General features: G+C 50.8%; 1 protein-coding gene across 2 annotated transcripts in view; it reads left to right on the top strand.

Annotated features, from left to right (window-relative positions):
• LOC119960158 (transmembrane protein 237-like) overlaps positions 1-23,198 on the top strand; it is a 67,662-nt gene that overhangs the window by 25,612 nt on the left and 18,852 nt on the right. For both annotated transcript variants that reach the window (XM_038787971.1, XM_038787976.1), the window contains exons 6-9: positions 6,418-6,517; positions 16,734-16,885; positions 18,221-18,344; positions 22,326-22,517. In XM_038787971.1, the coding sequence (XP_038643899.1) occupies positions 6,418-6,517; positions 16,734-16,885; positions 18,221-18,344; positions 22,326-22,517 (568 nt within the window). The remainder of the gene's footprint in view (positions 1-6,417; positions 6,518-16,733; positions 16,886-18,220; positions 18,345-22,325; positions 22,518-23,198) is intronic.

Here is a 23,198-nt window from a genome sequence, read left to right as displayed (position 1 = left end):
CGATTCCAACCCCGTGTGACTGTGGAGTTTGCACGCTCTCCCCATGTATGCGTGGGTTTCCTCCGGGTGCACCGGTTCCCTCCCACAGTCCAAAGATGTGCAAGTTAGGTGGATTGGATATGCTATATTGCCCCTAGGTGGGGTTACGGGGATATTGTGAGGGTTTGGGCCCAGGTAAGGTGCTCTTTCAGAGGGTTGGTACAGACCTGATGGGCCGAATGGCCTTCTTCTGCACTAAAGGGATTTTACGATAGTCCTAGAGGACCATAGCCTGCGCTTCCTTTGATAGAGAGCTTACTGGTGGTGGTTTAACCACCCCTCAGATGAGGGACAAAGTTGAGAAGGGCCTTCATGGTAACCTCAGCATGTGCAGCAATTGAACCCGCATTTTTGGCATCATTCTCATCATAAACCAGCATTCCAGCCAACTGGGCTAACCAAACGTCCTCTGACAAATCACAGCTGAATGTAAAGCCCAATTCAAGGGGTGTATTTAGCTGCCAATAAAGTCATGCATTTAAAAGCAACTCCATTTAAAGCAAATTCTCTGAAACAGTTAGAGTGAAGGCAATCAAGATATAGCTAAAGACAAAGTTAGATTATTTTCCCTGGGGAACATGAGACTTTGAAGTGATGCATTTGATCTCAAAATGGTAAAGGTACCTGATAAAACTGACAAGTGTGAACTGTTCCCTGTTGATTGACCTCAGACCCCAAAGGATGTGGGTTTAAAAAATGAGTAAAATATGAGCTCAAAGCAAAGCCTTGCAAGAAGTTGGGGAGGTGGGCGGTTATTCATCCAATTGGGATAGGGATGTGGAATAAGTTGCAATGGAAGGGTAGTGGCAGTGGAATGTAAAATTGGGCCATGAGATCTGCTGGAATGAAAGGGATATGTTCAGATGGTGGCAGGTGGTGTTGAAGGATGTAGTCAGAGGGTTGGCAGGTTAGGTGTTATCAGCTCTCTATCAAAGGAAGCACAGCCTATGGTCCCCTGGGACTATCGTAAAATCCCTTTAGTGCAGCAGAAGGCCATTTGGTCCATCAAGTCTGCACCAACCCTCTGAAAGAGCACCCTAAATGAGGTGAACTGGTTGGCTTGTGTGATATGAGGCGCGATTCTCCGATTTCACGCCGGTTGCAAGAACAGCGGGCCACACCAGTTTTTTCATGTGACGCCGGTCCAACGCGCTCCCGCTATTCTCCCAACCGGCCAAATTTGTCTCATCGTGTTTCGCGCGCAAAAACACAGAGAATTGCCCGATGCAGCCAAAATGGCGATTCTCCGGCACTCCTGCTATTCTCCGGCCCGTACCTGCTTTTTAAAGTCGCCAGCCGGGGGGGGGGGGGGGGGGGGGGGGGGGGGGAGAGCAAGAGAAGTCGGGGGGGGGGGGAGAAGTGGGAGGGGGGGGAGCGCGAGTAGTGGAGGGGAGAGGGAGTGAGTGGAGTGGGTTGTCCACCCCCGGATGCAACATCTCAGCCCCCGTGCCATGGCAGGACGGTCACGAGGACACGGCCGCTGGTTGCTCTGTGGCTGATGGGCACAGCCCACTGACGCACCGGTGAGGAGGACGTGTTGTTAACGGCCCGTTGGACGCAGAAAGTGACCAGGGGTTAGGCTGGCCGCGTGTCAGCAGCGCGACCAGGCCACCGGGACACACAGGTATCCCGTAGCAGGCGGCTACCGAGGTGTCGATTAACGTCCGTCTAACATGTCCCGTTTCTCTGCCCCCCACCACCCTTCTGTAGGTGACGATAATGTATTCTAACCGAACAGCTATGTTCTGCGCAGTGGTTGGGGCCGCTGCACTGCAGTTGGACATCCAGCAGCGTTCACAGCGACATCCCACAGTGGATGCAGGGGCAGCTGCAGCAGCAGAGGGAATGGCCGCGGAGTGGCCCGTCGTCGAGCAGCATGGGGGGGAGGAGGAGGAGGAGGAGGAGACATTGATGGTGGAGCGAGGGTGCCAGAGGCGACGACCGAGGCCTAGGGTGTACCGTGGCCGGATCTCATTCGAGACAATGCCCGACATCACCTGCAGGAGGAGACTCCGGTTGAGCAGAGAGACGGTGACACATATCTGTCACCTCGTGGTGCACCTCGCCCCACGTGGAACGGGAGGAGGACACGCGATCCCGGTTGCTGTCAAGGTGACGGTGGCACTTAACTTTTATGCTACCGGCTCCTTCCAGTCTCCGAGTGGGGACCTATCCAAGATCTTGCAGTCATCGGTGCACAGGTGCATCTGGGATGTGACCGACGCCCTGTATTCCATCGCCAACCGCTACCTCACCTTTCCCGAGGACAGAGCAAATCAAGAAGCACGAGCCCGTGGATTTGCCAACGTGGCCGGGATACCGATGGTCCAGGGGGGTCATTGATTGTGTTTACATCCCCATGCGCCCGCCTGCAGGCAACAGGGAAGTGTTCACAAACAGGAAGGGGACATACTCATGAACATCCAGGTGGTATGCGACCCCCACATGAAGATCATGCACGTGTGCGCAAGGGTCCCTGGAAGTGTGCATGATGCGTACATTCTTGCACAGTCATTCATCCCTGCTATGTTTGAGGGACGGCATCCCCGGCTGAGGGGCTGGTTGCTGGGCGACAGGGTTATCCACTGAGGTCTTGGCTGATGACTCCCATATGGAGGCCTCAGACCAACAATGAGGCCCATGCAGCAACCAGGGGTGTGGTGGAGCGCTGCTTTGGTCTGCTGAAAATGCGATTCAGGTGCCTGGACCGCTCCGGAGGGGCCCTGCAGTACCAGCCTGAGAGGGCCGCTCGCATTGTCGTGGTCTGCTGTGCGCTGCACAACATCGCGATGCAGAGGGGAGATGCCTTGGTGGAGGAGTCGGAGGGAGAAGCCACTGGCAGTGGTGCCAACACGGAAATGGTGGAGGAGGTTGGTGGTGTGTCGGGCGCAGCTCACAGACACGACCCGGGTGCTGGTAATATCCAGGAGGCTGCACGACGGCACCGACGAGGGACACTCCATCACGTGCCCGCGTGGGGTAGCTGTGGGAGGGGGTGGTGGGGAAGGGACTGCACACCCGGCACCGAAGTTTCACCGCTCGTCAACCCCAGCGACACTCGGTCACCATCACGATCCCCGTGGCAACGGAAAAATCACACAGTCTTACAAGTTAGGTGCAACAGTGAGTTTAATGGTGAATATTATGTACAGATGCCCTAGCCCCTACAGCTAAACTGTGCCATTCACCCGTGCCAACTTACTATGTGTCCCTCTTCATTGCCTTACGGACGCTACCACTACGTCTAAATGAATCCCCAGATGGTACAGCAGGAGTGGAGGCGGACTGCTGAGAATCACACCCTGCGACATGTCTCCCCGTCGGCACTCGTTTCCTGGGGCGACCCGGCCTTGATGGGCCAGGCTGCTCTGCGGGCGTTTCGGATGACGTGGTGCCACCCTGCTCTGCCCGCAGCCCACCCATAAGACCATAAGACATAGGAGTGGAAGTAAGGCCATTCGGCCCATCGAGTCCACTCCACCATTCAATCATGGTTGATTTCAACTCCATTTACCCGCTCTCTCCCCATAGCCCTTAATTCCTCGAGAAATCAAGATAAGACCATAAGTGCACGTGTCATCCGAGAGCGCTGCACCAGCGCTGCTCCCGATGCACCATGGATGGGACGGGGGGAGGCCGAGCATACAGGATGTCCCGTGATGGTCTTAATGGGACGGGCCCCAGAACCACCTCCTCCCTCGGGGAGCCCGGTGGCCCCCGGGCCTCACTGTGGGATGGAGGTGCGAGCGGGGAGGTACCCCTTCACCCCACCGACACCTGGCGCTGCCAGTCCTGGAGGCCTGCAACCGTATCGAACAGGGTCCGAAGGTTCGCTGAGATGGAGTCCAGGGAGTGAGACATTCCCACCAGGGACTGTGCGACCTCAACCTGTGAGTGCGTGATGCCATCCAGCACGTGTGCCAGGCGGTCGATGCTGTCCGCGACTGACTGCTGGGAGTGTGCCATGGCCTGCTGGGACTGTGCCATGGCGTGCTGGGACTGGGCCATGGCCTGATGAGACTCGGCCAGGGCCCGTAGCGCGCCGGCAATGTCATTTCTCCAGGGCCGAGGATGACACGTGCACATTAAGCCCAACGCCTTGCAGAACCTGACCCATGGCCGAAACCGTTTCACCCATTGCCTCGACTGCGGACGCCACCCGTGCGGTGTCGGCCTGGGTGGCTGCCATGAGCGGCACCACTCCCTGCTCCTGGACCGGTTTGACTCCTCTAACTGCATCTGCAGCTGCTGGAAGACGGCCCTCATCCCGTCATTGTGTCCCTGGGTTTCAAAATGCATCGGCTGTCCACGTGGGTCGAGTAAATCCAGGAACCCGGGAAACGTCTGGGAGCCAGCTGAATGCTGGGCCTGGGCTGCCCTCCGACCGTCCAGCCCCTCGGCTGCTCCGACTTCCACCTGCTGTACCGGCTCAGCTGTGTGGTGCACACCAGACCGTGACCCAGGAGCCTCATCACTTAATTGGCCAACCGAGGTGAGTGTTTCTGGGATGGTGGATGGTGTGGGAGACAGCAGTGCCGCAAGCTCTAGGTCCTCGTCTGTCATAAAACCAGCAGTGTCCTCGTCCCAGTCATATCCGAGCGCAGGGCGCACGTGGCCCATGTCTGGTTGTGTGTCAGGTGACTCTGTTGACTACGTCGACGTCCTTTGTGTGTCCTTCTCGACGGTCCCGGGTTGGGAGGATGGCACTCCTGGCTGACCTCCTGCCACCCTCTGGAGTGCGGCCCTGGGTGCAGTGGTTGTGGCAGATGGGCGCCTGGGAACAGAATAATACGGGGTTAGTTAGACACGCTCGGCCGGGCATAGGATGGTCCAGTGGGTAGAGTGTGAGGGGACAGAGGATGGGGGGTCCAGTGGTAGAGTGTGAGGGGACAGAGGATGGGGGGTCCAGTGGGTAGAGTGTGAGGGGACAGAGGATGGGGGGTCCAGTGGGTAGAGTGTGAGGGGACAGAGGATGGGGGGTCCAGTGGGTAGAGTGTGAGGGGACAGAGGATGGGGGGTCCAGTGGGTAGAGTGTGAGGGGACAGAGGATGGGGGGTCCAGTGGGCAGAGTGTGAGGGGACAGAGGATGACCTGGGGGGGAGGGGGGTCATGCAGGGTTGTCTCACTTGGTTCTGCACCTCCAACCTCGCATTGCGCGACCTCCCAGGTGGCAGATCCCCCAGCAAGGTCCAGTGCCCTCTGTTCAAAGACTGTCAGGGGGTGCAGAATGGGTGAATCCCCTCCGTTCCTGTTCCGCCCCAGGTTGTTGTGAGCAGTCTTGTCCTGTTTGGGGGGGGGGGGGGGGGGGGGGGCATGGATAGATCATCACAATTCGGCAGGGAACATCAGGGCGTTCAGATATTGGCACAGGTTGGGGGGAAAGTTGCAGCTACACCATGGCATTTCTCCAGGGGGTCGCAGCGCTCATGTGGGTCTGTGACAACTTCGTTAACCACCCTCCACTCACTCTTGCCCCCCCTCCCCCTCGTGCCCGGGGTGAGGTGGGTGATGAGGGCATGGGGGGCGATGGTTGTGACCCGGGGGCACCCTCTTGGCACTTACCCTGGCAGCCCTGGTGAGGTCGTGGAGCTTCTTGCGGCACTGCTCCCCAGACCGAGGGGTCTGTCCCACAGCACTGACTGCCGTGCCCACCTCATGCCAGGCCCATCGCACGGTGCTGGAAGGGTGGCAATGCCCTCGTCTTGGGCATACGATGCCCCTCCGCTGCTCCACCTCATCGAGGAGGGTCTCGAGGTCAGTCTCACCGAACCTCGGGGCGGCCCTCCGTGGCTCCGACATTTTCACCCCCTCCCTTGTTGTCGCCGCTCGCGCCCTTTTACGACGCGGAGCTCTAGTCGTCATCCCCCACGTGTTTCCCGCGGCCCCGCTCCTAGCCATTTCCGGGGCCGGAATCGATCGGGAACGGGGCCGTTTCGCGCCGTCGTGGAACTCGGCTGAGTTCACGACGGCCTTCCCGATGCCGCGCGGCATCAGAGAATTGCACCCATGGTGTGAAATTGGGGGTTGAGGACAGTAGATTGGGCCGATGTGGTTCAAAGATATGATGAAAAAGTGTTCCATTAGTTTCCTCTTATGGCTGTTCAAGGCGTAGGTTGCTGTATGCCTGTCTGTGCCCATGCCTGTTGCCACAATCCTGCCCATTCCTGTTTGTTTGCACATGTTCCTGCACCTCTGTGCCAGGTACAGGTTCTGATGACTATTCTGAACCCAAAACCTGCAACATATTTATTGGTGTTGCACCAGCCAGTGTCTTCCTCCACTCGGTCATCTGCTGGACTGGAACTGCTTCAGATTAGATGTGGAAAAATAAAACCAGGCCACAGCAACATCTAATTGTAAACCTACTGTTTGTTATAGAATTGGAAACCTCCTTCAGCCAACATAATGCCTCTGACGTGTGCAATTTATACAGTGGACCAGATGATGAAGTTTCCCGGAAAATCAAGAAGAAAACCAAGTGAGTTTCGATAATCGTAACAGGCCTGTGGCAGCACGGCTGCGCAGTGGTTAGCACTCCTGCCTCACAGCGCCGAGGTCCCAGGTTTGATCCCAGCCCTGGGTCGTTGTCTGTGTGGAGTTTGCACGTTCTTCCGTGTTTGCATGGGATTCGGCCCCACAAGCCAAAGATGTGCAGGATTGGCCACCCTGATGGGCCGAGTTCCCGACGGCAATAGTCACGTGTGGTACATATTTCGGGAACCTAGCATGGCGGTTGTGGACTGAGTCCAGCGCCGCTATAGTCAGAGGGGGAGCCGATCTGTGGGCAGGGGGTACATTGGTGAGGACACTGGTGGGGGGTGGTCCGGGGCTGGCGAGCCTGGCCAAAGAGGGTCACTATTTGGCAGGCCAGGCCCGCGAACGGCCGGCGCCACGTTGCACAGCGCGGCCATGGCAGTGCGCATGCGCATGCGTGGCCACGGACCCCACAATTCCCCGCCATATCCGCAGATAGAGCTGGAGGCTTTATTCTGCGTGCCTGCTAGTCCCCATCATATGGAGAATCGGTGGCCGTTTTGCGCCATTTTCTCAGTCGTAAAACACCACCGTTCCCACGCCGGCGTCAGCATTTAGTCTCAAAATCGGAGAATCCAGCCCCTTGTGTTTCAGCATGTTCCAGTACTGCTTAGTATCTGATAAATAGGCAGTTTAATCCTAAACTATTAGCATTTAAACCCCTTGCAATCAAACTTATTTTATATAATCGTAAAAAGGACTTGTGCCAAGAAAATGCTGTAATTCACACACAAGTGGATATACAGAGTAATGGTTACTTTATTCAGTTTTCGCTTCAGAAACCAGGAGCACTGTTGTGGACTGATTTACTTTTTTTTGTAAATTTAGAGTACCCAATTTCTTTTTTCCAATTAAGGGGCAATTAAGCGTGGCCAATCCTCCTAGCCTGCACATCTTTGGGTTGTGGGGGCGAAACCCATGCAAACACGGGGAGAATGTGCAAACTCCACACGGACAGTGACCCAGAGCTGGGATCGAACCTGGGACCTCAGTGCCGTGAGGCAGCAGGGCTAACCCACTGCGCCACCGTGCTGCCTATGGACTGATTTACTTTGATGTTCCATTACGTTTCTTGCTGGGCGACTACTAATTGTAAAAAAAAAACTGGCTTCCGGTATCTTAGCTTTCAGCTCCAATCATAGACCTGCACCTCACAGTTTCTGTATAAAACCTGCCTGCCCACTTTTTTATTCTCTCCATTTAATTTGGTACCATGTAGCAGAAGGGAGTATCCCAGGCTCATCAACCAAACCAAGAACCTGCTCTCCTCTTGAATGTAGTCTGATCAGACACCTCAAGCAGTGTCCATGCAAATCAGACTGCCCATGCAATAATGGATATGGTATTGGTTGGCCCTCTGTTATGAGATGACATGACTTTTTTTTAATATAATATATAATTTAATATAAACATTTTATTGAGATAAACAGAATAAACAATGTACATAAAAATATAAACATAGTGCAAAAGCCATCTTCCTCCCTTACAGGTCCCATTTTTACTAACCCCCTACTCTAAACTAAGCTAAACCCTAAACCCCCCCCCCCCCCCCCCCCCCCCCCCCCCTTCTGCTGACGGTTAATTTTCCCCAAAGAAGTTGAAGAACGGTTGCCACCTCCGGGCGAACCCTAACATTGACCCTCTCAAGGCGAACTTGATTTTATCCAAACAGAGAAAGCTAGCCATGTCCGATAGCCAGGACTCCGTCTTCGGGGCTCTGGATCCCTCCAAGCTAATAGTATCCGTCTCCGGGCTACCAGGGAAGCAAAGGCTAGAACATCTGCCTCTTTCTCCTCCTGGATTCCCGGGTCTTCCGACACTCTGAAAATTCCAACCTCTGGACTCGGTGCCACCCTTGTTTTCAACACTTTGGATATGACATCCGCAAACCCCTGCCAGAATCCGCTAAGCTTCGGACATGCTCAGAACATATGAATATGGTTCGCTGGTCCTCCCGCGCACCTTGCGCACCTATCTTCTAGCCCAAAGAACCTGCTCATCCGGGCCACTGTCATGTTAGCCCGGTGAACGACCTTAAACTCTATCAGGCTAAGCCTGGCAGATGATGTGGACGCATTGACTCTACTCAACCCGTCCGCCCAGAGACCGTTCTCTATCTCTCCTCCTAACTCTTCCCATTTGTTTTTCAGCTCCTCAGTTTGCGTCTCCTCTGACCCCCATAAGCTCCTTGTAAATGTCAGAAACGCGCCCTTCTCCCGCCCACATTCTGGAAACTACCCTGTCCTGTATCCCTTGGCGGCAGGAGCGGGAAGGTTGAGACCTGCCTGCGTAGGAAGTCCCGCGCCTGCAGGTACCTAAACTCATTTCTTCTCATCAATCCAATTTCTCCGCCAGCTCCCTCAGGCTAGAAAAGCTCCCCTCTATAAACATATCTCCCATCCTCTCAATCCCTGCTCTCTGCCATCTCCGGAACCCTCCATCCAGCCTTCCTGGGCCAAACCAGTGATTATTACAGATTGGAGACCAGATCTATGCTCCCTCTGCTCCCACATGTCTCCTGCATTACCCTCAGACTCTCAGGGCTGCCTCCACCTTGGTGGAGTACCTTGCCGGCGGGAACGTTACCAATTCCCCCAAACCAGTGCCCTTGCATGATGCCGCCTCCACACGCTACCACACCGACGCACCACCCACTTCCCAATCATGGCTATATTCGCCGCCCAGTAATAATTACTCACGTTCGGGAGTGCCAGCCCGCCCTCCTCCCCGGCTTCGCTCCAGCATCCCCTTTTTTTTTAACAAACAATTTTATTGAGGTATTTTTCGGCATTATAAACAGTTACAGATAACAAAAGAAGAAAAAAAGGCAAAAATGTGCAAACATCAACGTAAAATCAATACTTCAATCAAACCATACTGTACAAGCCCACTCCTCTTCCACAAACACTACCCGCCTATTTATCCCTCCTACTCTACGCTAATCCCCCCCCCCCCGCTGACGTTCACTCTCCCGGGAAGAAGTCGATGAATGGTTTCCACCTTCGGGCGAACCCCAGTACAGATCCCCTCAAGGCGAACTTAATTTTTTCCATACCCAGAAAACTTGACATGTCCAAGAGCCATAGTTCGGTCTTCGGGGGTTTTGAGTCCCTCCATGCCATCGGTATTCGCCGCCGGGCTATTAGGGAAGCAAAGGCCACAACATCAGCCTCTTTCTCCCCTTGTACTCCTGGGTCTTCCGAAACCCCGGAAATTGCCACCCCTGGACTCATCACCACCTTTGTTTTTAGCACCCGGGACATGATCCCCGTAAATCCCTCCAAGTACCCCCTAAGCTTAGGACATGCCCAAAACATGTGAACGTGGTTCGCTGGTCCTCCCGCGCATCTAGCGCATTTGTCCTCTACCCCAAAGAATTTGCTCATCCGAGCCACCGTCACGTGGGCCCGGTGAACGACCTTAAATTGAATCAGGCCGAGCCTGGCACATGTTGCGGTTGAGTTTACCCTACTCAGGGCTTCTGCCCACAGCCCATCCTCCATCTCCCCACCAAGCTTCTCCTCCCATTTGAGTTTCTGTTCCTCCGTCTGGGTCTCTTCCCCTTTCGTGAGCACCTTATAAATATCCGAGACTCTACCCTGTCCTCCTTCTCCTCTAGAGACTATTCTGTCCTGGATCCCTATTGGCGGGAGGCGTGGGAAAGATGGGACCTGTCTGCGGACAAAGTCCCGCATCTGCAAGTACCTAAAGTCGTTTCCCCTTACCAGCCCAAATTTCTCCTCCAAGCCCCTCAAACTCGCAAAGCTCCCCTCCAGGAACATATCGCCCACCCTCCTCACCCCCGCCCGCCACCATGTTCGAAACCCCCCCATCCATGTTCCGGGGGCAAATCGATGGTTATCACATATAGGAGCCCAGACAGACGCACCCACCTCCCCTACATGCCTCTTCCACTGGCCCCATATCCGCAGGGCGCCCCCACTACTGGCTGGTGGAGTACCTGGCCGGCGACAGCGGTAGAGGAGCCGTGACCAGGGCTTCCAAGCTGGTGCCCCTGCACGAAGCTGCCTCCACCCGCTCCCAGATAGACCCCGTACCCACCATCCACTTCCTTATCATGGCTATGTTAGCCGCCCAGTAGTAGTTAATCAGACTCGGCAATGCCAGCCCTCCGTCGCTGCGGCTCCTTTCAAGCATCGCCTTCTTCACCCGCGGGGATTTCCCGGCCCAGACAAAGCTCATGATGATTTTGCCAGTACTCTTGAAGAAGGACTGTGGGATAAAGATCGGGAGGCACTGGAAGATTAACAGGAATCTAGGGAGGATTGTCATCTTTACAGTCTGCACCCTCCCCGCCAGTGACAGCGGGAGTGCATCCCATCTCCGAAACTCCGTCTTCATTTGTTCCACCACTCTGGTCAAATTTAACTTGTGCAACCTGCCCCAGTCTCGTGCCACCTGTATCCCCAAGAACCGGAAACTTTCATCAACCAGCCTAAATGGCAGCTACTTCAGTCTGTTCTCTTGGCCCCTTGCCTGCACCACAAACATCCCGCGATGTAGTCTGAAATAATCTGACATTACCCTGTTCGTCCTAACGCTAGCTTTTGGGGCCTGGTACAATAGTCTGACCCAATTCACCAGTCCCTCCCCGAACCCAAACCGTCCAAGCACCTCCCACACCTCCGACTGCATGGCCTTTAGGCCCCCCAATACCTCCTCCACTCTAATCGGGGGCCCTAGCCCGTCCACTAGTCCCCCGCCTACTTTTGGGAATGTTAGCCCATCTAGGAACCTTTTCATCTCCTCCGGCGCTTCCGGGGGTTCTGAAGTACACAGCTTACTATAGAAGTCCCGGAATACCTTATTCAGTCCTGCCGGGCCCTCCACTCTGCTCCCCTCCCCATCAATCACTCTACTTATTTCCCTGGCCGCCTCCCTCTTCCTGAGTTGCTGCGCTGGCAATCTGCTGGCCTTCTCCCCGTACTCATACACCACTCCCCTCGCCTTCCTAAATTGTTCCACGGCCCTACTCGTGGATAGCACCCCCAGTTCCGCCTGTAATCCCCGTCTCTCCCTGAGTAGGTCCTCCCCCGGGGAACCCGCATGCTCCTCGTCTATCCGATAAATTTCCCTAACCAATCTGTCCATTTCTGCTCTGTCCGCCCTGACCCTGTGAGCCCTCCACCGCCTCTCCCAGCTCCTTAACTTTTTCGTCCTGGGCATCCAGCCTCTGGTTCAGCTGATCCACTGCCTTCTGAAGTGGGTCCAAGTTATCCCGCTTCAACGACTCAAAACTGCTCTTAATAACCTGCAGCATGTTTTCCAGCGATTGCTGGGTGTGAAGTCCGCAGGTCCGCCATCTTGGCTCCCGGGTCAGCTTCCCCTGCACCTTGTCTTTCCTTCCTCTCCTGTTTTCGCTGCTTCCTGCTCTCCCGCGGTTCCATGCAGCTCTGCCCGCTCCTGCGCAACTCCGTGGCCATCCTTTCTCTGCTCCACTGTCCCGCAAAACCGGGGAACCAGATCCTCCAGTCCCGCCAGAGTGAGAGCCCCCGAATGTGCGGCTCACTCACTCATTGCCGCAACTGGAACTCCAGCATCTCTTTTTTTTACTCGCAGGGTCTTACCCGCCCATACAAATCCAGTGATCACCTTATTGACCCGTTTAAAGAAGGACCGTGGAATAGAGATGGGGTGACATTGAAACACAAACAGGAATCTCGGCAGGACCGTCATTTTCACTGTCTGCACCCTCCCAACTAGTGACAACGGGAGCGCGTCCCACCTTCGGTCCAAAGGTCCGACCTGAGCAGGAGCAACCAAATGTGCGGCCTACTCCTTCATAGCCACCACCAGAAGTCAGAGATGACATTACTTAATATCCCTCGACACCCAGGCCTCCCTAGTTTTACTGCAGATTCACTGTTAATGAGTGTAATTTTGAATACAGAGTGTAAGTCTTTCTCCGATATAATTGTCTTTTTGGTGACTGTTGAGGGTTCTGAACATGTGAGGGCTTTTCATTCTGCAAGAGGGTGACCTGTAAGCAAGACCTGTTTTACCAGTGCCCTTGTTTCCGTGGTTATCACTATTACTATTTTGTTTGTGTCAAGCTTCATTATTTATTTATATAAAGAAATTCCTTCTTATAAACAATGCATTTGACTACCTTCTTTGTGGTCTCAGGTTACCACGTTCACCAATGACTGCAGCCTCTTTTTTTCTTTTAAACACATGATGAATGCCCGTTTAAACATATGCAGTCACACAATCCTTCTCTTGAAGGGAAAAAAAACTTACCAAAAATATGAAAATTTGCTGGAGAAATTAGTTAGAATGGGTAGCATCAGCTGAAGATGTTGCATTATGGATAGGCTATTGGCCTTCTGTGCCATAATTTATATTGTTATGGGCCAGGGTTTAGAGAACTCCAAAGTATATCATGGAGATCACCTGACCCACGACTTTTAATAGATTGTGGTATGGGGACCACATGGCCCACTCAACAGTTGTGGTGCAGCGGAAATTTAAAAGTAATTTTTAAAGCAAAACAATGTTTATTCTATGATTCAGGTAACCTTTTTAAAACATACAGTGAACATCTTAGCAACCATCTATTCAAATACATCCCCCAAAGAATAGAACACTATAAGTAATCCTTAAACATTCCTTTTAACATCCATAAGACAAAAACCCTTTTTTCAGAAGCACATCAGGTTTAAATTCTCTACTGAAAGCAGTTATCACTCTGAATTCACCAGAGTTCAGATGGCAGAGATGGCAGAGAGATCGAAATTACACCTTTTTTGGCTGGCTTCAGCTCCAACACTAAAACGAAACCAAAAAATACAGACACACCCAAGCTTTTCCTCAAAGCAAAACTAAAAAGCAGAGCCCGAGCTCAGCTCCACACCCACTCTGACATCAATGCAGCCACTTGAGCAGACAAACATATTTCTTAAAGCGACATTCCCATGACAATATTATCTCTAAACTAGCTTTCTTTTGTTTAAAGTAATCTGCCTTAGAAACTTTGTCAGAATCCAAATCTAAATTCCTTAACTCTACGCTTTTCTCTGACCCCCTTCGAAGTAACATTTAGCCCAGTAGCAACATTTTGAACCTATGCTATTACGAACATCAGCAATGATCGGATGGAATGGCAGAGCAGACTCGATGGTCAATATTGGCTGTTGCTCCTATTTTTTATATTCGGGGTCCTCCATGGAGACACAGTTCGAATGATGGTGTACCTAGATAGCCCAACCTCAACATCCTGCTTCCCTTAAAACCTGGATCGCTACACATGTAAGGATTCAAACGGATATTTCCCCAACTATTGTTTAGTCATTCTGGTTGCAAACCCTTTGCAAATGAAATAAAAGGATATGAAGAATACTCCAGAAATGACAAGAAGTCAAAACGTAACAAAAAACGCACCAGCTGAGAAAGCAGATAGCCATGAGGGAGATAGCACAGGTGAAGGACAGGAACGGTAAACTAGTCACGGCACCAGATAAGATCAATGAGGCCGTTGCAACCTTTTACCAGAAGCTGTACACCTCTGAGCACCTGGAAGGGGACTTGAAGATGAGGCATTTCTCAACTGGCTGAGACACTATCACTTCCACCATGCCATCTCTCTCAGACCCAGGCGGTCCACAACCTAGGCCTCAGCCGGGGGGAACAACCCCTCGACCATTCCCATCCCAGCCCCTCACGACAAGCATCGAGAACAGGGCAACAAGGGACCAGCAATCGATAGGCCAGACCAACCACCGGCCTCGAAGACGGGATATGTTGTGCTTCTTCGAATCTGATGCACCCAAGTTCCAAATCAGGATTAACAAAGCATGGCAGCTAATTCTCGAACATAATCAGGAACTTGCCTCTCACGTCTTGCCAGGTGCTGGGCTCTGCGACGCACCACGCCCGGCTCCCCTCTCCCAAACAGACAAGATGGACAGCATACCATAAAACAGGATTTCAACAACACACAGACGTACCCCTCACCAGGGAAAGTGATCTTCAAGTGTAAGAACCTTCCTGTGCGTCTCCATTGCTCTCATGAAAGTACCCCACAATTCCTCAAACTGAGTGATAACAATCTGCACCACAGAGCTGAGATCCTCAGCCAAGACAACAGGCTAGGAAGGGCTATGTCCCCACGCAGCGTGGAAACAGTGGCATTTAGGCCAGAAAAAATGGTGGCAAGTAGGCACCGATTTCCCCGTTTTGCTGGGGGCTAGAATGCCGGCAGCATAGAGCACCCGGCTCTAGCTGCCGATATGGCCCAGAGAATTGCCGAGTCCGTGGGCGCGAATGCGCACGGCGGCGGCATACAGCGGTCATGCTATGCAACATGACGGCGGCCGTTTGCAGACCCGGCACGCATAATATTCGCCCCCTTTGGCCGGCCGGCTCCGGACCCCCTTCGCCCCTCAGTGCCCCAGCCCCGATGAAGTGTCGTCCCCCCCCCCGCCCGCGGATCAGCCTTCCCACGACTGTGGCACCGCTGGACCGAGTCCGCAGCCGCCATGCCGAGTTCCCGACGGATGAGACCACACACGACCGACGCTGTTGGGAACTCGTTCAGTCGGGGCCGGACCATCAGGGCGAGCATCAGTCAATGTCCTGAGGCCGTCGATACATGGTGCGGCCTCCTAGAGTTCGCTGCTTTGGAGGGGGCGAAGCATCGCAAAAGCGGCACCGCCCCCAATTTGGTCGGGAACTATGATTCTCCGGCCGATCGGCAACTCTGATTCTCCGGCCGAACGCAATTTCGGTGTCGGTGACCAGAGAATCCAGCCTAACATCTTTGAATGCAACCATCATCCAGATACATGCAGCCCAATCACACCGAGACCCGGCTCAGCAACAACTATGCCACTGCAAACTAGGTCCCAACCCGGTCCTCTCCAAATACCACAAACAAATGAGGCTTTCTGTATTTTATCTTCTTACTACCTCACAGAAACACCATTCAGGAACTTCCAGCACGCGCTGTGTAACCTAGCAAAAGACAACTTGAACTATACACCAGGGTGAAAACACCCCTCAGGATCTTTAAGGTTTCAATCAAGTCGCCTCTTATCTTCTGAACTCCAGTGAATATATGCCTAACTTCTTCAACCTTTCCTCATAAGACAACTTGCCTATTCCTGGGGTTAGTCTAGTAAACCTTCTTTGAACTGCTAATGCATTTACACATTTCCTTATAAGGAGAAGAATACTGTACACAGTGCTCCAGATTCCAATGCCTTGTACTACTGAAGCATCACCTCCCTACTTTTATAATCTATCACAGTGGTTAGCCCTGTGGTCCCAGGGCCCCAGGTTCGATTCCCAGCTTGGTTCACTGTGCGGCGTCTGCACGTTCTCACCATGTCCATAGGTTTCCTCCAGGTTTTCCGGTTTCCTCCCACAAGTTCCGAAAGACATAGTTGTTAGGTGAATTGGACATTCTGAATTCTCCCGCAGTGTACCTTAAGAGGCGCCAGATGTGGCGACTGGGGGATTTTCACAGTAACTTCATTGCAGTGTTAATGTAGCCTACTTATGACAAAATAATAAAGATTATAATTATAATAATCAAGTCCTCTCACAAACAGTAACATTCGATTAGCTTCCCTAATTCTGTCTCCTTCCTTTTTTGAACAAAGGAGTTCGATTTCCTATTTTCCAATCTAATGGGACCTTCCCCGAATCTAAGGAATTTTGGAAAATTGAAATCACCTATCAACTACCTCCCTAGCCACTTCTTTCAAACCCTAAGATGAAGTCCATCCAGACCCAAAAATTTCTTAGCCCACAAACCAAACAATTTGCTTAATAGCTCTTCACTGGTGATTGTAATTTCTCTGAGTTCATCCTTCCCTCCCCCTTCAATTTCCTGATTTGCAGTTATTTCTGGGATGGTAGTTGTATCCTCTGTTGTGAAGATTGATGCAAAATAACTGTTCAATTCATCACCATCTCCTTACTTTCCATCATCAATTGTCCAGACGCAATTGTCAGATCAATGCTAACAATGCAGACCGGGTTGGGCCAAGACCTTCTGATCAATGTTGCTTGGCTCCTCGTTAACCAATTCATTTATTCTCACAAGTGATTGAGAAGTTGAAAACCTTTCATTAAATGATCTTCCCTTATGAGTTCAGATAATGGTTCTAACACCACTTAATTTTTTTTAAAAACAGAAGAACTCGGCTGGCTAATCACAGCAATGAGCTTGAAGTAGAGGAAGAGGACATTATCGGTGATGAGCAGGCTCCCCGACCCCAAGGCCCTATTTTTTCCATATCAGCTGGTTCCAGCCAGCCTGTGGACAAAGTGTTTCTTGAACGAAGTCGTAAGTAATTGCACTGGTTCTCAGTGGCATAGTATTGGTATTCAAGGAGAATGCGTTGTCATGGGAGGTTGCTGGGGGAGTTTAAGGAATCAAAGGCATTGCGGAGTGAGTCCAGAGAAGGAACAAGGTATTCGTAGTATTTAAGCACAGAAACAGGCCATTCAACCTAACTGGTCCATTTTGTTTAAACTCTACAGAACCCCACCCCACTTCTTCATCTAACCAGCATATACATAAATTCCTTTCTCCTCCGTGTTTTTTAAGTTGCCCCTTGAATGCATCTCTGCTCTTCACTTCAACCACTCCTTATGGTAGCAAATTCCACATTCTTACCGCTCTCTGGGAACATAGGAACGGGAGTAGGCCACCCATAGAATCCCTACAATGCAGAAGTAGGCCATTCGGCCCATTGAGTCTGCACTGACCCTCCGTAAGAGCACCCCACCAAGGCCCACCCCCACACTATCCCTGTAACCCCACTAACCTGCACATCTTTGAACACAAAGGGGAAATTTAGCATGGCTAATCCACCTAACTTGCACATCTTGGGACTTTTGTCATCCTCTTTGTGATTTGTATGATTCCTCCCATAATGATGTAGTAGATTGCAATATTGAGAACAGCAATACACAGGGCAACAGATCCAGTGAGGGATTAATTCATTAGTATTGTTATTAGAAAGAGCAGATCTTGAGAAAGGAATTCAAGGGACTGGTGGGCTTGAAGAGAGTATGTTTTTAAGTAGCCATATCCTATCTAGAGGAGTGAGTTTAATCCCATCCTTGTGTTTAACTCTCTCAATGGCCTAACATCTCCCTATTACTAACCTTCATTCCTTTGCATTCCTCCAACACTGGCCTCTTCATGTTCCTGGCTTCTGTTGTCTCCCCATTGGTGACAGTGCCTTCAGTTATCCAGCCTCTTAGCTTTGGAATTGCCTCTCTTTTTTTTATAGTCCTGAATTTTGTTTCCCCTCATACTTAAAGAAAAAGGGACTGTTTTAATCCCTCTTAAAAAGGAGGTGTACTCTCCTCTTCTCCTTTACGATGCACTTTAAAACCTATCACTTTGATACCCTCAGTGTTGATTTGTGTTAGAAAGCATTCATGTGAAACGCCTTGGGATGGTTTATTATGTTAAAGGTGCTATTAGCTCTTCACATCTGTATCACAGGGGGTAACTGGCATCAAAAACCTCTGTGCAATTAATGCAGTAGGTTATGGAATAAATCATGCTCTTGTTTGCCTATTTTGCCTAAAACCTCAGATTTATGCTGTGTATTCTCTGTGAGGCTGTCAACAGCTCCTCTGCCTCATTGTAACATTTCTTCCACAGGTCGCTTTCAGGCCACAGACAGGACAGAGATGCAGAAACTTCCCGAGCCGGTGGATGTGTACATGGAGGTCAAGTCCACCATAACAACCAGAGATGTTGCTTTGCAGGCACACCGTGGATTCAGGTAAGGAGAATTAACTCACAGTTCCTCATTCCCCGCAGCATGAGTTGTACTTGGAAATCAAAGCTCTGTTGTTGTAAATCCTTCCACCTATGATTATTTTAACTCTTTAGCTTAGGTCACTCTCACTGTCCCAATTGTCCAGACATTTCATAGTGTTTAACTTTACCTCAGTAGGTTTTTGATTGTGCCCAAGAAAATTAATGGCAGATCATGGTTGGCAATTGCCTTTAGGTACTGGATTATCTAATGCTTCCATCCATTCTTTAAAAAAAAGCTTGCATTTATATAGTGCCTTGCACAACCTCAGGATGTCCAAAGACTTTTGAAATGTAGTCACTGTTGTAACATCAGAAATGTGACATCCAATTTGCACACTGTTAGATCCCACAAGCAACGTGATAAATGATATGAATATAGTGGTTTAATGATTCGTTCGGAATTCAAGACCAATATATCCTTTCCAAAGTGTTGAACACAGAACTGAATGCAAAACCACAAATGAGGTCGGGCCAGAGCTCTATATGGCTGAAACATAATTTCCACCCGTTTGTATTCCAGCCCTCTTGAGATAAAGTCCAACATCTCATTAACCATTTTAATTGTTGATTTCAGCTGTCTATTAACTTTGAGATTTTCGGGGGCGGCATGGTGGCGCAGTGGTTAGCACTGCTGCCTCATGGCGCTGAGAACCTGGGTTCAATCCCTGTTCCGGGTCATTGTCTGTATGGAGTTTGCACATTCTCTCGGTGTCTGCGTGGGCCTCACCCCCACAACACAAAGATATGCAGAGTAGGTGGATTGGTCACACTAAATTGCCCCTTAATTGGAACAAAAAATGAATTGGGTACTCTAAATTTATAAAAATGAAACTTTGAGCTTTCCATACTTGTACCCCTAAATCTCTCTGATCCTCTACAGTTCCTAGCTCCCAAGCTCCCTCCCCATTTTGGAAAAAAAAAGAACCATGTATTTTACTTGGGTCCAGAGTGAATGGCTTTGTATTTCCCCATATTAAATTCCATCTGCCACAATATTTCACCCACACTGAATCCATCATGGGTTACATATAGACTAAAGCTCCCTTGACACTGCCCCATCAAATACGATGTGGAGATGCCGGCGTTGGACTGGGGTGAGCACAGTAAGAAGTCTTACAACACCAGGTTAAAGTCCAACAGGTTTGTTTCAAACACGAGCTTTCGGAGCACGGCTCCTTCTTCAGGTGAATGGAAAGGCTTGTTCCAGAAATGTTTATATAGACACAGTCAGAGATGCCCCGGAATGCGAGCACCTGCAGGCAATCAAATCATCAAAGATGCAGAGAGAGAGGTAACTCCAGGTTAAAGAGGTGTGAATTGTCCCAAGCCAGTTCAGTCGGTAGGCCTCTGCAAGTCCAGGCTTGTTGGTGGGGGCCGAATGTAATGCGACATGAATCCCAGATCCCGGTTGAGTCCGCATTCATGCATGCGGAACTTAGCTATAAGTTTTTGCTCAGCAATTTTGCATTGTCGCGTCTCCTGAAGGCCTCCTTGTAGAATGCTGACCCGGAGATCAGAGGCTGAATGTCCTTGACTGCTGAAGTGTTCCCCAACTGGAAGGGAACAGTCCTGCCTGTTGATAGTCGCACGATGCCCGTTTATTCGTTGTCGCAGTGTCTGCATGGTCTCGCCAATGTACCACGCTTCGGGACATCCTTTCCTGCAGCGTATGAGGTAGACTACATTGGTCGAGTCGCACGAGTATGCGCCGCGTACCTGGTGGGTGGTGTTTCCACGTGTAATGGTGGTGTCCATGTCGATGATCTGGCATGTCTTGCAGAGATTACCCTGGCAGGGTTTTGTGGTGTTGTGGTTGCTGTTCTGAAGGCTGGGTAATTTGCTGCAAACAATGGTTTGTTTGAGGTTGCGCGGTTGTTTGAAGGCCAGTAGTGGGGGTGTGGGGATGACCTTGGCAAGATGTCCATCCTCGCTGATGATGTGTTGGAGGCTGCGAAGAAGATGTCGTAGTTTCTCCGCCCCAGGAAAGTACTGGACGACGAAGGGTACTCTGTCAGTGGTGTCCCGTGTTTGTCTTCTGAGGAGGTCGGTGCGGTTTTTTGCTGTGGCGCGGTGGAACTGTCGATCAATGAGTCGAGCGCCATATCCCGTTCGTACGAGGGCATCTTTCAGCATCTGTAGGTGTCCATTCTTGGACACACTCGTCTCCATCAAGGACGGTCACCTCAGCACCTCGCTTTACCGCAAGCCCACAGATAATCTCACGATGCTCCACTTCTCCAGCTTTCACCCGAAACACATTAAAGAAGCCATCCCCTATGGACAAGCCCTCCGTATACACAGGATCTGCTCAGACAAGGAGGAGCGCAACAGACACCTACAGATGCTGAAAGATGCCCTCGTACGAACGGGATATGGCGCTCGACTCATTGATCGACAGTTCCACCGCGCCACAGCAAAAAACCGCACCGACCTCCTCAGAAGACAAACACGGGACACCACTGACAGAGTACCCTTCGTCGTCCAGTACTTTCCTGGGGCGGAGAAACTACGACATCTTCTTCGCAGCCTCCAACACATCATCAGCGAGGATGGACATCTTGCCAAGGTCATCCCCACACCCCCACTACTGGCCTTCAAACAACCGCGCAACCTCAAACAAACCATTGTTTGCAGCAAATTACCCAGCCTTCAGAACAGCAACCACAACACCACAAAACCCTGCCAGGGTAATCTCTGCAAGACATGCCAGATCATCGACATGGACACCACCATTACACGTGGAAACACCACCCACCAGGTACGCGGCGCATACTCGTGCGACTCGACCAATGTAGTCTACCTCATACGCTGCAGGAAAGGATGTCCCGAAGCGTGGTACATTGGCGAGACCATGCAGACACTGCGACAACGAATAAACGGGCATCGTGCGACTATCAACAGGCAGGACTGTTCCCTTCCAGTTGGGGAACACTTCAGCAGTCAAGGACATTCAGCCTCTGATCTCCGGGTCAGCATTCTACAAGGAGGCCTTCAGGAGACGCGACAACGCAAAATTGCTGAGCAAAAATTTATAGCTAAGTTCCGCACGCATGAATGCGGACTCAACCGGGATCTGGGATTCATGTCGCATTACATTCGGCCCCCACCAACAAGCCTGGACTTGCAGAGGCCTACCGACTGAACTGGCTTGGGACAATTCACACCTCTTTAACCTGGAGTTACCTCTCTCTCTGCATCTTTGATGATTTGATTGCCTGCAGGTGCTCGCATTCCGGGGCATCTCTGACTGTGTCTATATAAACATTTCTGGAACAAGCCTTTCCATTCACCTGAAGAAGGAGCCGTGCTCCGAAAGCTCGTGTTTGAAACAAACCTGTTGGACTTTAACCTGGTGTTGTAAGACTTCTTACTGCCATCAAATACATGCAGAGCAGGTACAACACTATGCAGTGTAAGGCTCCCCCTGTCTTGTTCCCAATGGTGGAAGAATGTTTAGAATTTTCAAGTTCCCACTTTGGGCACTCTAGCCTCTTTGATATTTGTAGTTAGGTCCGGATTTTGTGCCACATTCCCAACTTGTCAACAAAAGAAAAATACTGTAGGTGCTGGAAATCTGAAAAAAGAACAGAAAATACTAGAAATGCTCTGCAGATTTAGCAGCATCCGTCCTGAAGGTCATATTCTACTCAATGTAAACTGTTTCCTTCACCACAGATGCTGCCTGACCTGCTGAGTATTTCAGATATTTTCCGCTTGTATGCTCAAGCTGGAACTAGATCCCAAAATTCTGGAATGGAGATACCCACAATTTACCTGGAGAACACTGGCTCCATTCACTGGGCCATCTCAGTGTTTCTGATTTCTCTTTAATGATTTTTCTTCGAAATGTGATGAAGTCTTGCTGCATATGCAATGGAAGGCATCATATTGCAGATGGTCCATTTCTTGGAGCTAAACCCACTTTGTTCCCTCTTCTTTTCAGGATAATTGGGCTCTTCTCACAAGGGTTTCTGGCCGGATACACGGTGTGGAATATCATCGTAGTTTATGTGCTGTCTGGTAACGATTTCTCTATGCTGCCAAATCTACTGAAACAGTACACCATGCTAGTCTACCCAAGCCAGTGCCTCCTGTACATGCTGCTCACCATCAGCACTGTCTCTGCATTTGACAGGTAACCAGGGAAGGATAGATATTTGTCAGTAGTTAAAGGCACCCGAAGGATTCCCTGAAATATGGGCCCAACCGCATAGGGTTCAGCTTCCATTGCTGTATTTGTGCAATTCATTCATCGATTGTATGTCAGCTAAAATTTTGTTGGGTGGTTCAAATGCTGTCCGAGACAATGCTGCTAGGGTTTACTGAATAAAGAGGTACTTCCACTCCATTGTCTTCCTTCTGGCACCATCAGGACTGTTGCACCATTTGTGCATTGCAGAATGATAAAATGCGGGCCTACCTTTAATTTCCCCACACTGTGACCAGATCTGCAGAAAATTATTAGGAAAGCTATTAGAATGTCATAATTTATTACGAGAGGAATTGATTATAAATGTAGGAAGATTATACTTCAGTAGGGCACTAATGAGTCTACATTTAGAGTACTGTATACAGTGTTGGTCACCTTATTTAAAGAGGGATGGAAATGCTGAGGAAGCAGTTCAAAGAAAGTTTATCAGGTTATTACCAGTAATGGGTGGTTTGTCTCATGAAGAAACGTTGGACAGGCTAGACTTGCATCCATTGGAGTTTAGACGAATAAGAGGTGACTTTTAAGACAGAGATGAGGTGAAACTTTTTCGCTTGATCACCGTGAACCTTTGGAACGCTCCTCCTCATAAGGCAGTGGAAGCAG

Source organism: Scyliorhinus canicula, chromosome 2 (genome assembly GCF_902713615.1).
Source record: "Scyliorhinus canicula chromosome 2, sScyCan1.1, whole genome shotgun sequence".
NCBI lineage: Eukaryota > Metazoa > Chordata > Chondrichthyes > Carcharhiniformes > Scyliorhinidae > Scyliorhinus > Scyliorhinus canicula.
This window is presented reverse-complemented; position numbering and strand designations above follow the sequence as displayed.